At 32.2% G+C, this 15,998-nt stretch overlaps 1 protein-coding gene across 2 annotated transcripts in view; it reads left to right on the forward strand.

The window, feature by feature from the left end:
- Ascc3 (activating signal cointegrator 1 complex subunit 3) overlaps window positions 1-15,998 on the forward strand; it is a 348,955-nt gene that overhangs the window by 164,895 nt on the left and 168,062 nt on the right. For both annotated transcript variants that reach the window (XM_077801715.1, XM_077801716.1), the window contains exon 14: window positions 4,863-4,997. In XM_077801715.1, coding sequence (XP_077657841.1) covers window positions 4,863-4,997 — 135 coding nt within the window. The remainder of the gene's footprint in view (window positions 1-4,862; window positions 4,998-15,998) is intronic.

The following is a 15,998-nucleotide window of genomic DNA, read 5'->3' on the forward strand; positions in this document are numbered from 1 at the left end:
ATTTACAAAGTCAAAATTGGAAGGTTTTATTCATTCTTGAATTTTTCCTTTCTAAAGAGCTCTTCTATTTATGCATGCCTATTTTTTTTAAATGTAGAGGGATACTTGTGTTCATAATAAACAAAGTTAATCATGTTTTGCCACAATTTTCAGGTGAAAAAATAAATGTTAGAAAATAGATTAGGAGTTTTATATTATTTAGTGTAGTGTTAGATACACACACATATGCACATAAGTGAGGAAGAAGTATTTATGTAGGTGTCAATTTGTAACATATACTATTCTATATTTAGTCTTTTAGACTAAATTAATTTGTTTTTATTATCCTAACTATGGTACAACTGCTTCTTACTTATGACAGAGGTTCTCACAGTTCTTAAACAAGAGTAGTAGGATCTCCTTGATATTTGTTGGAAATTCAGTTTCTTAGCTTGCCCAGACACAATTTATCAGAAAGGGTGGTAAGGTAATCTGTGTTTTTAACAAGCCTGACAGGTGAGTCTGAAGCTTTTTGAAATTTGAGAGCCTTTGCTTTCATTAATATAGTGTTTTACTTACATTATGTCCTTTGATCCTTATAGTAATCCTGTGATATATTGTAATTCTTCATGTGTGTTCTTGGGGAAGTAAGGATTGAGGGATTAAGTATTTCCTTCTGAGTTACACTGCTGTTCAGCAATATTCCAAAATAGAATTTTTGGTCTTTTTCAGATAATATGTTGCTCTTTCCTTTGAATATATTCTGAAGCAATTTTAGTTATTTTCCTATTCCAGAGTTTTGAATGATTGTTATCTGATCTTTTAAAATTTTAATCAATGTCTCATGTGAAGAACATTTTGACAAGTTAGATAACAGGACTAGAATTCAAATTCACATACTGTTTCTGCTAGTTTAATACTGGTTCCATCATATATTTTAAAAATGAAATGTCTTTAACTAAAAATAAATATGTAAAATAGTTTTTAAATGCATAACCTAACAAACCTGAAATTAAAAGTACAAAGAATTCTGTCAATTTAAATTCAGCTTCTTATGGACTTGAACCTCAGTATTTTAATTTTATTTTAATGACACATGCTCATTTAACTGCTTCTCATTTACCAAAAGAATTTCCAAGATTGATTTGGAATTATTTCTGCCAAATGAAACAATGCTGTTTTGTTAGTTGTAATTTTCATGAGTCTGTTTAAATTAATTAACCAAATTAACAAACCATAAAATCAAGTATGTTTATAAAGACCCAAAACCTTATAATGATTTCTATTGAAGCCTCTAGACAGAAAAATCTTAAAAAGAAAAATAGGTTACTTTAATGAACAAAACATGATGGATTCTTTAATAAAAAGAAATTGCTACTTTAAGTTGTAACTAATATTTCTCTTGGCTACAGAAGAAAATAATTTGCAAAGTGATAAGTTGACAAGTCAGACTGAAATAATTAATGATGATTTAGGGTCATATTTTACTTTCCCTTATGTTCACTGTATCTTTATTTCCAAAGAATTTACATAATGTAGCATTTGCATTATGGAGAATAAAAATCTTGTCATATTATATTACCGTAGCTTATCTGGTAAATGATTTTGAGGCTCTACTTGTTATATAAAATACCTTTAAAAACATCTTTATAGTGGTGGTTTTATTTTTCTTTTAAACTTGTTTGACTTTGGGGAGGATAAATATGTAGTGTACTTATTAAATAATTTCACATAATAATTCAGTGATCTCTGTAGTTATTAATAATTCAGTTTCTTGATCCCACCCCTCTTCTTACTCAGATGGTCTTAGAAGAGAGCTTACTAATCTGTTTAAATGAGCACCAGCAGTGAATCTGATAAAGGAATTCCTGGGTCTCAGTGTAAAAAAGGAAGAGAAAAGTACTTCTTCAAGTTAACACCAAAGATACCAAAGTTAAATATTCCAAAAACTACTTTAGCCTCTGTTATGTTCCCTGCTTCTATAGCCAGGCCAGGCTGTATATCCTAGTTTTTGTTATTTCCTCGCAAAAAAGTATACAGCTTGGAGTCTTGGAATATTGTATAACTGTTACTCAGTACAAGGCTTGGTACATAGTGGGTACTACATAAATATCTTAGGATGGATGAATAAAGGAGACCCACCAGCGTAATGTTTAGAATTTCTAAATTATCCTCATTCCATCCTTCCTTTGGTTCCACTGTCTAAATCATGTGTAGTTTTATTTTCTTTCTTATACAGATTTTCATGGAAGGTCCCATGTCTTGTCTAGACATTTTCATATTTCTCCTTTTAGCAGTATTTTACACATACATGGTCAGTAAATATTTATCAAGTAAAAATATTTCGTGTTTCTTTAAACCATACTAGATTCTCACCTCAGTGAAGGTGGGGACTTTATCTCGTTGTTTTTTTTTTTTTTTTTTAGCTTTCTTATGGCTTGAAATTGACTATATGCTTAGAAACATTTGAATGGATAAATAGGTAAACAAAATAGAAGTAACTTTATTTTAATTTAAGTTTGCTTAAAATGTAAAGTTGAGGGTTACTGAGGTTTTATAGATAATACATTTTATTTTTATGTGGAAGAAAAAAATCTACCTTGTCAAACTTGCAGTTGAAATGTTCCTGCCTTTTACAAGAGATAAAATGGTAGATTGTGACAGATTTGGAACTGGTGAAGCTTCATGTGGGCATTATGGTTAACAGACTTTTCCTTTTTACTTAGTCTTAAATAGATTATGTCAGTAATTATGAGAATATAATAATTTGATCCTAAATGTAGTCTGTTAACATTCTGTGAGGTAAAGATATTTCCTCGGGGCAAGCTAGAGAGCCCACAAAATCAGAGTTTTCTTTAGTCAAAAGTAAGAAAACAGAAGACATTTTCAAGTAAAAGCAACACTTTCTGAAATAAGTTCTATTAGTGTACTCTTTAAAAATGTTCATATAGATCAGGGATATAGTTCAGTGGTAGAGCATATGCCTTTTATGTTCAGAGCCCTGGGTACAGTCTGTAGCATCATAAAAAGAAAAAGAAAAAAAAAAATTTGTGCTTGGGATGTAGCTTAGTGACAGAACACTCACTGAGCACCTGCATGGCCCTGGGTTCAATCTCCAGTGCTGCAAAAACGAAACACACATATACATACATACACATATATACACAATTTACATATATGTATGTGTACTTATACACATACACATATGTGTATGTATTATGTTTGTTTTGAAAATACTATCAGCAACTGAGAGCTCTGGTAAAGTGTGAAATCTCAAGCTTTTATACCTTTATTGTTAACTTCTGTTAAATTTTTCCAGTTGACTTAAATGCTTTTCTCTCCCTTTTTTCTAAATGCTTTGGAGATTTTTTTCTTTGAAGAAATTCTGATTTTTTTTTCCAGATTATCTTCTTACCTTTATGTTGAATGAATACTAAAAGAATATTAGTTATTTAAACATTCCAGTTTTGTGAATGATTGTTAAGAGATTTTACTCCAATGTGAGTTTTAGCATCACATATGTGAGAACATTTTCTTTGATAATTTATAGATTGTATTAGCTTTCCATTGCTGTAATAAAATACTTAAGATAATCAACTTAAAAACAGTAAAGGTTAATTTTGGCTCATGATTTCATAAATTTCTTTTCATGTTCAGAAAGTCCCGTTACTTTTGGTCTGTGGTGAGGCAGAACATTAAGTTGGAGACATGGTAGAATAAGCTGCTGACTTCATAGTGGCTGGAAAGAGAGAGGGTTAAAAGACCAGCTTTGACACATTTGCAATAATGCCCCCAGTGACCTAAAATCCCCATTTATCCTCACCTCTTAAAGTTTCCACCACCTCCTAATATTGCCAAGCTGGACTCTCAGCCTTTAATTCTTGGGCATTTGGGGACATATAAGATCTAAATCAAAGGATTCCACACATGGCCCCCAAGGTCTTATGTCCATCTCATCATGCAAAATGCATTCAGTCCATCTCCAAGAGTCCCCCAAATTTTAACCATTCTAGCATTGCTCAAAAGTCCAATTCGAAAGTCCTCAGAGTCCCAAGGCCAACTCAAACCTTGAGTCCTTAATAAAAATAAAAATAGAAAAAGGTTACATACTTCTAAAATATAGTGGTGCAGGGTAAACATTCTCCTTCAAAGAGGGCGGAATAGGAAAATAATAAGGAGCAATCAGACCAAAGAATACTGAAATGCAACATGGCAAACATTAAATCCTAGGTCCCCATGTCTGGCATCTGGTGCACACTGTGGCAAGATGTGGTCTCCCAGGAACTCAGGCAACCCGACCTCTTCAGCTTTGCTAATTACAGCTCATGTGGCAACTCTTTCAAGCTGACCTTGCAGGCTGCCTGCAGTTTCCCTAGCAGGGACACCTAGGCAGAGTGTGAATTCACCTGAAGAGAATAAACTAAGGAAACCATTAGCAGTCTGTATTGGCTGCCTGTGGCTGTGTACCTCCTCTCCCCTGCGTTTCTTTTGTGATCTCCACCTTCCCCACAATTACTTCATTACTATGATAAAAATAATTTTGCTTTTTCATTTGGTCACATTATTTTTTCAAATTTATAGTATGAATAAAAGCATTATGAATGACGACTTTGGAAGAGAAATGCACAAAATTAAACATGTTTTATAGAAACCATCCATTAGATATAAACCAATTTATAGGCCAATAATAAAGCCATGTTAAGGATTTTTGTTTAACCTGCCTTTATTCTGTATATACTTTGTTCAAAAACATGGCAATGTGGGAGAATTCATACATTGGAATTTGTTTTGAAAGGTTTATCATTGATTATATAAGATGATTTTGTATTGAGATATAATTTAATGAACTGGAATATTAAATAATCTATTTTCCTTTATTGTAGGTGATGGTGTTTGTACATGCTCGAAATGCCACTGTAAGAACAGCTATGTCTCTTATAGAAAGAGCAAAAAATTGTGGCCAGATATCCTGCTTTTTACCTACCCAAGGACCTGAATATGGACATGCAGAAAAACAGGTAGGATACAAATTACAGCAAGCAATAAGGAACTAAAGCAAATAATGTGCCACAAATACCTGGTATTTTACATATGAAATATCCATCATCTACAAATTCTAAGACATTAATTTTATAGATTTATTGACTTTTTTCTTGACTAAATGATCTTTTGAAAGGTCCCACTACTTGATGTATTCACTTATCACTTCTTTTAATATGACTTAATGGAATACTTATTCCTGATTTTTAAAATATAATTAAAATGTGAAATGCAGTTAAATTTCAAAAAATATGTTATCTACTGGGTTTTTGTTCTTTTAAATAATTAATATTTTAAATTAATTTCTCAGTTTTAACTTCTGAGGTTAGTATTGACAGATATAACCTAAATAAACAAAAGGTCTTTAAAAAATGTAAAGGAGCCCTGAAGCCAAAAAGCTTGAAAACATTACCTTACTAATTGTTGTATGCTCAAATAACTAAAAAGCCATGGGATCACCTGCATTCTAGTTAGAAAATCAGATCCTCAGAATCTCAGGCTTACCAAATAACAATCTACATTTCAACCTGTTTCCCAAGTGATTTCATGCACATTACATTTAAGAACTATTCTAGGTAATTTGTGTATTGGTACTCTTAAGATATATAGGAGATTTTATTTAATTATATCAATTTAATAATTTACATCAAGTTTGGACAAACTATGACAAAGGGCCTTGGGTGAAAATCTATTTTTGTAATTAATGTTTTATTAGAAAACAGTCAAATTTATTCTTTTATTATCTATGACTGCTTTCTCAGACCCACAGAGGGAAGAATTGAGTACTTGTGACAGAGACTGTAAGTTACTCTCTGTCCCTTTGCAGAAAAGGAATGCTGATTCTAATTTAAGACTGTGAAAATAAATTTTAAATTTAAAAATCCTTTGACATAAATAATAGTAATTTCAACATTTTTATATTCATAACAAAATATTTAACTGATCATTTACAGTTGCCAGACATTGTCTTTATACTTCACATTTATTATCTTAATAAAACATAATTTTCATGATTGTACTGTTTTATTTTTTATTTATGTATTTTAATTAGGTATATATGACAGCAGAATGCATTTTCATTCATTGTATACAATTGCAGCACAACTTTTCATTTCTCTGGTTGTATACAATGTAGCATCACACCATAACTGCAGTCATACATGAACTTATGGTAATGATTTCCACCTCATTCCATCATCTTTCCTGCCCCCATTATAAGTTTTGTTTTACAATTTCATTTTGACATTTTAAATTCTGAAGCCAATGCCAGTTGTTTTGAATATCAGATTCTCTCAATTTATAACTGTGAAATTTATTTTCTTTATTTTTTTCACTTTATAAAATATTTTAATAATTTATTATATAGCTTTGCATTCTTCTGATTATTTGTTAATCATAAATTTATTAGTTTTTGAAAAGTCAACTTGGTATTTGCAAATTCTATTTTATTTCTTTAGAAATAGAAAGCAGCCCTATTGGGTTTAAAAAGCCAAGCTTTGAGAGCCACCTTGTGGATTTCTGGTTGCTGCATACCTCTTAGTTCTGAGAGCTATTGGTATTCTGTATAATTTATGTTCTTTTTCTAATTGTTGTAATAATATTTAACTCTTATTGAATGTTAACATTGCTTAATATAATTAATTCAGTCCTCACAACAACTGATGGTGGAGATTGGTTCTATTTTTCCTTGATTATGGCATATCTGTATTCAAATATGCATGGAATTTATTCTGTGACATATAGTTATAATTTATACAGAAATTTTTATGTTGTTTATTTAAGGCAGTGTCACCAATCACAAATCCACAGATCACTATGCTGATAAAGAAATAATACAAGAAATGGAAAGATTTAATACAGTTGGGGTAGACTTGAAACTACCTACTTACTATTATCTTTTTTAAAAAACTTTTTTAAAAAATATTCTTTTCGTTGTAGATGGACACGATACTCTTGTTTTACTTATTTATTTTTATGTGATGCTGAGGATCGATCCCAGTGCCTCACTGGGTTATTAAATAGCTTTTCACTGAGTATCGAACCTCAGTGGTGAGGCAAGGGCTCTGCCACTGAGCCACAACCCCAGCCCAGGTTATTATATCTTTTGCATAATTTTATTATATTTGTTTTTTATCCTGATTCAGCTGTTACTGGATTTTAAAAAAAAGTAAGAATGAATTCCTAACACATCTGTTGTATATATGTTTTCAAGAAGCATTGTCTTGCTTACCATTATATTCCCATCCCTTCACTTAGTGTTTTTCTGATAGCAGGAACTCCCGAATTACTTTTTTTCCTTGCTTTTATTATTCTAAGGCAGAAATTATAATAGGTGCTTTCATTGTAACTTTCTCATATGATCTGCACTATTATTCTGTCCTTTAAAGATTTTTATACCCATTTTATAGATAAACTAAAAGGGAGAGTACTATCTAAATCATGATTTGAACCAATATGACTCTGAAGTCACCCTTTTCACTATACTGTGTTCTATTTATTCAAAAGCAAAAAGATTGGATCCCATATGGGACTTCCTAAAGTCTTTAGGGTATTGAGTTGTGTTTTCTTTTCTTTTTTAATGAAATAGAAGAAAATTTCTTCAACCTAACTCTATCCTTTACTTCTCCTAAAGAGATTTTAAAAAGTGAACCTTTTCACAGTGCATATTATAACAAAAGATAAAATAATCTTGCCAAGTGTAGTGGTGCATACTTGTAATTCTAGCTACTTGGAAGGCTGAGACAGGATGATCCCAAGTTCCAAGGTCAGCCTGGGCAACTTAGGAAAACCCTGTCCAAAAAGGGCTTTAGATTTAGCTCAGTGATAGAGCATTGCCTAGCATGTGGAAAACCCTCAGTTCATTCCTCCATATTGCAAAAGTGTGTGTGTGTATGAGAGAGAGAGAGAGAGAGAGAATTTTCTGAATGCTTTTTCAGAGTCCCAGAATTTAATTTTTTTTTATTGGTAGTCATATTAACTTTCTAACAATTCCAAGGAAGCTATTATTGCAGTGATAAGAGATATTTCTTCCTACATTTTGGAAAGTGGGAAATTAAGCACTCAAAACATTAAAATGAAATTATAAGGTACATCTGCAAGTATAGTACATAGAAATTTAGCCTCATGACTCCTGTTAATGGAAATATAGTTTAATCCCTACTGTGCCATACTTACTCTACCTCAGAGTGTTTAACATACCATCTCAAATTCCTCTCTTAACAAGAAAGACCTTTAGAAGCACTTCTTTATAGTTTTATTTAATATGATATAACCTTGTTTGTTAAAATAATAAATCTCCACTAAGAAACCTTCTATTTTCCCTTCTGTCTCTCTCAAGATTACCCTAATCATTCCCTTCACTATTATGAAAGTCACCCTCATAAGAAAATTCACCTCTATTTCTAAATCATCCACTGAACTAAGAAGACAGAGAGAGAAAAGTGAAAAGTGAAGGGCCCCAAAAGTAGCTTGCAAGATAGAGATGGAACTCAAGGTTTCCTCTGGAAAGGGAGTATGTCATGAATTCCAAATGAGGCTCAAAACAAGAAGTTGATAAAAATCTGGTATGATTTTAACTCTAGAGGCTATAAGACCTCAGGCATCTAAACATTTCTGAAACTTACTGTCTCTTCTATCAAATGGAATGATGATGGAGTATTTAATACCTATTTTAGTGGAGTTTTATGAGAAACAAGTGGGATGGCTTTGAAATCATTTTGGAAACTGGCTGAAACTGATAAGACTTTAAATATCATATTGTAAAACTCTATTTTTAGAAAACATTGATAATGAAATTTTAAGGTGGTGAAAGGATAATGAGCAGTATGGATTCAATTTTCCTAATTTACCCTGTGTATTCATATTTTTTGTTTGTATGTTTGTTTGTTTTTGTGTTTGTACTATGGATTGAACTTGGGGCACTTGACCACTGAGCCACATCACCAGCCCTATTTTGTATTTTATTTAGAGACAGGGTCTCACTGAGTTGCTTAGTGCCTCACTTTTCCTGAGGCTGACTTTAAACTCTCAATCCTCCTGCCTCAGTCTCCCAAGTTACTGGGATTATAGGCGTATGCCATGGCACCCAGCATAGTCTTACTTTTTTACCATCCCTCTAAGATACTGTCTCAAGCAACCTCTATGTAAAACACAATATACCTCAAGGAATAGTAGCAGCTTATATTTGTAAATGTGTCAATAGGATGTATATATTTTTATTATTGAGCCATTGTTTTCAGTTATGATTTTCATTTTAAGTTAAATGGGTATTTGAGTTAGAATCTTCATATTCTGTTTCATTCAAGATATCAGTCAAATCCATATTGTTTCCCTCTTCAGGGACAAAATTGTTCATAAGTCTTTAAGAATTCTGATATTGTATGTAGTATTCCCACCCATCTCTGTACTGAATTCTTTTGACTCATGGTCCCTGAGTCATATCATGGGCACTTTGATTCATGGGTACTGAGTATATATATTAGTGATATTGAGAGTTTTAGTTTTAGTTAAATATGGTCTGTCATGCAATAAGCCTAATGAATGTAGTTACTGCGAGTATCTATTGAAACAGTTAAAACAATAAATACCCTCAAGTTATGTTGAAATATGATTTTATGACTTTTTATTATCTAAATCTACAATAATCTTCTTAATTTCATAGATTCAGTATAGCTTTTACCTAAGTTGATGGCAACTAAATTGGTGGAACTTTGCTTAATACTAATAGCTTTTTCTTTTTCTGCTTCAACAACTTAAGAGTATCACTAAGACTAAATATAATTAGAATTTTCTCTTCCTGGAGTAGATGATTTCTGTTCACTAAAGACAGTAGCAAGGGTGTGTGATAGTTCACTATATTTTTTAATTTTACATCCAAAATATTATCTTCTCAGTTATTTTTTCCTTAGCCATGTATCTTACCAATTTCATCTACCTATCCTACCTTATTTCATCTTGGAAGCTAATATAGTAATTCTGCTGTTTCAGCCACATAGAAAGGTTATCAAAGTTTGTTAATATTTTTTAAATAAAGTCAAAAAATTAGTAATAAATATCACTGACTGCTTAATTGGATTTTTGGAAATATGATTTCTGTTTTCAGTGGAATAAAACCTTAGCTCTAAGGAAACCTGTTTTAATTTTGACTTAAAAACTCTAATGTAGCTTTTTAACTCACTTAATCCACAGTTTCTTCCCTAAAAAGTGAGTAGATACCTATATAATGAGATTTTTATAAAAAATAGGGTAAAATGTACCTCACTTGAAAAACAGAACACATTCTATAATGTTATCTATGACCTTTGAAGAGGTCAGAATACGAAAAGATAACAGCTTTAAAGACTGTTGCTGTCACCACATTTAAATTTAAAGCTTTTTGGGGTTGGGGTTGTGGCTCAGCGGTAGAGTGCTCTCCTAGCAAGTGTGAGGCCCTGGGTTCGATCCTCGGCACCACATAAAAAACAAATAAATAAATAAATTTAAAGTTTTGGAGCAACAAAAATAATAATGAGTTGTAAAAGGCAGCAAACAGGTTGGTAGAAATACTGTTTACAACTCAATAGATTAGTTAATATTAACATCTTAATATGTGCATTTATTAAATTTAATAACTAAGAAGTACAGCTGCCAATAAATGAAAAGTAAGCTAATGAATGAAAAAGAAGAAATAAAATGAGTAAACAAAATTTGGATGAAAATATCATTAGATGAAATACGTTAAAAAGATTATATATTCTTAACCCAAATAAATTGTCAAAAACTAAACATTTTAATGTTCAATTCTGAAAATGATTTGAGGATTTAGCACACTCAGATTTTCTGTGGTATTTGATCAGTTCAATCCTGTTACAAAACATTTTGGTAATATATTTTAATAGCTAATCTTTTTCCAGCACCTTTAATCTTGGTGTCCTAAAATTGGAAATTTTTTAAATGAAAAAAAAATTGAATGAAAATTAAATCTACACCAAGATTTTTATTTCAATACACTATTTATAATTTAAAAAACATGGACATCAAACATATATAACAGTAGGGGATTTTAAAGTATGGTCAGCAATTCAATTAAATATTGTAAATTAAGACATTATTTTAGACTGTATAATAAGACTTTCAGTTTTAAATTAACTTGTCAATACTAATTTAATTGATCATGTCTTGAATGACACTCTAAATAATAAGTGATTAAACAAGGCAAGGCCTCTACCTCTGAGATACAGGCAACTCAACAGGATTTAGAAATGAATATGTACATATATATGTACTATGCAAATCAAGAAGTGTTATTGCTTAAGAAAAGGAAAAACAGTTCAGTGGGAACACAAAAGGGAAGCAGGTAAGTTTAAGCTAGTGGTCTCAGATTTCAATAGACATTCCAAGGAGAAAAGAAGAAGACCATTAACGGAAAATACTAGATATATTCAGAGAATAATATCTAGTCATTAGACTATAAGATGTACAGAGGGCTAGGCATGTAGATTTCGTTCAGAGCACGGAGGACTTAACTTGTATGCTTAGTTATGATGCTGTTGAAGACTATTGAAGAACCAAGTTTTGTGATGTGAATTCAAGTGCTAAAAAATGGAATTCATTTTCTCTTTCAGAGAGGAGAAATTCACCAAACCCAGGTGTTCATTTCACATGGCTTACTTTGATTAAATGAGACACTGTTAAAGAAGGGAGTAACAGTGCGATTTTATCCTTATTCTATTACTTTTAAGTAAATTTTTGTTACAACAACTTTTGTTCCTGTACTTTAAAATGTATTTTAGAAATATAGAATTGATTTGTTTTGAAAAAATTATACATCTTGTGAAGGAACCATGCTGTTTTTTTGGCAGGGGGGGCATGTTCATTGCAATATTTGAAAATACCTGAGTAGGGGAAGCACTATAAACACATACATATTAAATAAATAGTGTTATAAATCCCTGGAGATACAGAAATTTGTAATGAGAAAATTTTAAGTTTAAAATCACATTTCAGTTTGTTTTTTCAATTATTATTTTTATATTTATTTAAGATAACCAGATGAATAAAGAGGATGAAAATTGTAGATGAGATTTTTTTTGCTAACCAGGATGCTCTCTGGAATGCTAACTTGTTACTATATTATTGTACTGTAGTAATAATCAGGACAGACCATGTGGGAACCAAGACCATCTTTCAAGGGATATATTATAGAACAGAACCTATAGTATTTCCTTTCTCCTAAATAAAAGTGACTAATTAGCACAGCAGGATTGATATATGGTAATTGGTTATGGGGATTAGGCTATCTGTGTCATTATGAATGACTTTATACACATAAACCTCAAACTGTTTTTGCTGGTGGTCACTCAGCAAATATTTACTGAGTATAAAGTAGACACCAGATCAATAAGTGTCAAGATGAATAGACTCTGCTGACAACCTGCTTATAGTGGATTGAGGAAGACATGCAATCTGTCATTCAACATTTAGTAAAATAAGTTGCTCTTCATAAACTTTAAATACAAAAGAATTTTGTATAAGAAATTAGGTACTTGCCAGAAATTCAAGACTACTACTAGAACTTTTGAATTTAAGAATTAGTCACCATGATGATGATCAGCAGTTAAAAAGCCACAGCTGTGACTACACACAACTTCTAACATTCATAAACACACAACATAATGGTATTCCATTATAACTTTCAAATCTCATATCTCTAAGATCTTGCTTGCCAGAAAATGACATAGTAGGGAGTTGATTATCTTTTCACTTCTATAGTCCAACTCCTGTATGGATACTTTTAAAATTTTTTTATTTGTTCTAAATAGTTACATGTGACAGTAAAATGCACTTTGATACATCATATATAGATGGATTATAATTTTTCATTCTGGTTTTACATGATGTAGAATCCTACCGGTCTTATATGTACATAGGTTAAAAATGTCTGATTTATTCTACTGTCCTTCTTATCCCTATATCCCCTTTCCTCCCTTCACTGACCTCTACCTAATCTAAAGTAACTCTATTCTTCCCTAGCCCTCCCTGCATTATTGTGAAATAGCATCAGCATATCAGTCAAAATATTCTGCCTCTGGTTTTCTGGGTTTGGCTTATGTTGCTTAGCATGATATTCACCAGCTCCATCCATTTACCTGCAGATGCCATAATTTCATTCTTCTTTAAGGCTGAATAATATTCCATTTTCTGTATCCATTCATCTATTGAAGGGTATCTAGGTTGGTTCCATAGTTTAGCTATTGTGAATTGAGCTGCTATAAATATTGATATGACTGTGAAAATTTGGGCCTACTTTTCCTTCCTGTTCGTAAAATACAGGAAGATTCACTGAGGAATGTGAGAGTACATTTTATGGGCTGTTTAACATTCTTTGCTTTAGAAATATTGCTTTGGAAATATTTTGAGGAAGAAACGTAGTTGTCCCTTTATCCTTAAAGACTTAGGATTCTAGAAAGACAGAGTTTAAATTACTAATTAAACAATTTATTTTAATTGCACTTATAATAATAAAGAGGAATAAAGTGCTAAGAAAAGTAAGAATTCTGATATTGAATTATATCAATAATTCAATAATAAGAATTAACTGATCTAGTGAACAGATGACTAATGGACCTTATGACGGATGACAACTGTCATAAGATGAACCTAATGTAGTAAGCAAGAACTAGATCATGAGGGCCTTGTAAATCATGTTCCAGATTCAGTATTTTAGGTAATGTTTAGAGCAGTTGGAAGAAGGGCTTGGCTTGAACAGTATTGTGCTTATAAAAAAAGATCACTACAGTGTCTGGGGTTGTAGCTCAGTGGAAGAGCACTTGCCCACATTCATATAGCCTGGGTTCAATCTCTAGTATCCCCAAAAGTAAATTAATAAATTTTTAAAAATATTAAAGTATCATTGTACATAGTCAGGACAAGAGGAAGGAGATGGGAAGAACAATTAGATGAATTCATGGAGAAGTATTTCGGAAATATTGATAGGACTTGGTCATTGGTCATTGGAGTTTGAGATGCCTGTGTACTTAGAAATGTTAAATAACTATCTGGGTGGATATGAGTCTTGTATATCAGAAGAACATTCTGGTTTAGAGAGAGGATCAGTGACAAAAGATCCCAGGACCAATTCTTAAGAACTCTTAAGATTAAATACAGGAAGATGAGCCAGAAAGGGACTTTCCAAAGGAGTTTAATGTCACAGAGGCAAAGGAAAAGTGTTTCAAGGAGAAGAAAGAGACCATCAATATGGAGAGTTGCTGTGAGCGGCCAAGTATATTCACTGTATTTGGCAACATGAAAGATTGATGCCCTAATTTAGAAGCTTTGTCATTCACATGGTGGGGAATAAAACCTATATAAAGTTGGCTAATGAGTGTTGAAATTAAAAAACTGAGTGTAACTATCAATATTGCTAAATTTGCTTATATAGAAAAGAAAAATGGATAGAGTCTAGGACCATAGACATGTTGTCTTTTCGAAGTGGAGGTGATCTGTTAATATTTGTGGGAACTATCCAAGATAGAGTGAGAATGAATTGAAAGACTTAATTCTTTATACATAAGAGAAATCCATAGTCCATAACCTATATGGATTATATATAGGTTCAGAGAAGTCAATTCCAAAGAACCAAAGGAGAGATTTTCCTTCAAAGGGAAAAGGGTACCTAAAAGGGTAGGTTCTGATGGAAGTAAGTTTATAGGTAAATGTGGGAAGAAAGAGTCTTCTGGTATCTTGTATTTTCTTTATGAGTAGGTGGTAAGGTTATTCTGTGAGAGTTAAGGATAAATAAGGTGGTCAGAAATTTTCAGAAAGTAGAAATTTTCTACTATAAATATTGTGAGTAATATGAAAACAAAATTACTATAAAGAAATTACAAGACTTCTCTTTAGTGTTAAGGGCTTGTGAGATTATAGTCATTGATCTAGAATAGTCTAGAGTTGCCATTGTATACAATTTTTCCTAAGCGCTAATTGTCCTGGATCCTCCAAGTTTGGCATTTTGCCAGTCAGTTATGACAGAAGGGCAGATGAATTAAGAAATTGGCAAGAATGTGATTGAAATATTAGGCTCTGCTATCTAAGCTAGAGAAAGAGTAAGAATAAAGGCCAAGTTGGGTAGGAGAAGGGTATTACTGTAATACAGCTGATAAATAGAAAGAAAATAGAAAAATTGTGATCTTTAGGTATCATTAAGGACAAAAAGTGGGCTTAGAAAAATTAGTTTGGCAAACTTGAAATATAGGAGGCTTTAACCAGAAATAGGGATGTTTTTGCTGTTGATTCTGGTAGTATAGATGGGGATTGATGACACTACCTCGAGTATTGTTATTGTTGGAGCAGGGGAGATACCACTGTAAATGAGGGTCTCAAGGCCATAAGGAGCAGAAATTTTTAATGTCCCCATGGAAAATGCTGTAAGTTAGATGAGAACAGGAATTGGGGTAGAAAGAAAGACAAGGAGCTATAGGTGCCAAGTCTCCGCTGGATAACTTTGGGTGACAGGTGACATAGCTTGATGGAATGAATCTTATAGGGCAAAGATTTTAACAAAAGGAGAGTACATAATGGCCTGGAAATGGTGATGGGGAAGAGAAACCTCATCTCCTACCACTTGAGAAGGCTGCATGAGAATCCATAGAAAAGATGCAGCTTTTAGTTAAAGCAAGGTGGGAGAAAGGGTTGATACAGGTTGTAATATAGATGGGGATATAGTTTCCAATAAATGAGTGGTAGGTATAGTGAAGTTTCATATACTAGAATGGAAGAATAATAGAACATGAAATTGAGTCAGGAGAAAAGAAATACTAAGTACTGTGGGGGCAGTGGCATAACAGATCATTGGATCCCATTTTCATACTGCATGTGAGAATAAGATTCTCTGAAATTAGATCCCTAAAATGTTTAACATGATTGTCCAAAATCAGGATCATAACCTGATTTAGAACAACTGGTTTAACTGACCTAGTGAACAGATGACTAATGGACCTTAT

Source organism: Urocitellus parryii, chromosome 8 (assembly GCF_045843805.1).
Source record: "Urocitellus parryii isolate mUroPar1 chromosome 8, mUroPar1.hap1, whole genome shotgun sequence".
NCBI classification, from domain to species: Eukaryota; Metazoa; Chordata; class Mammalia; order Rodentia; family Sciuridae; genus Urocitellus; species Urocitellus parryii.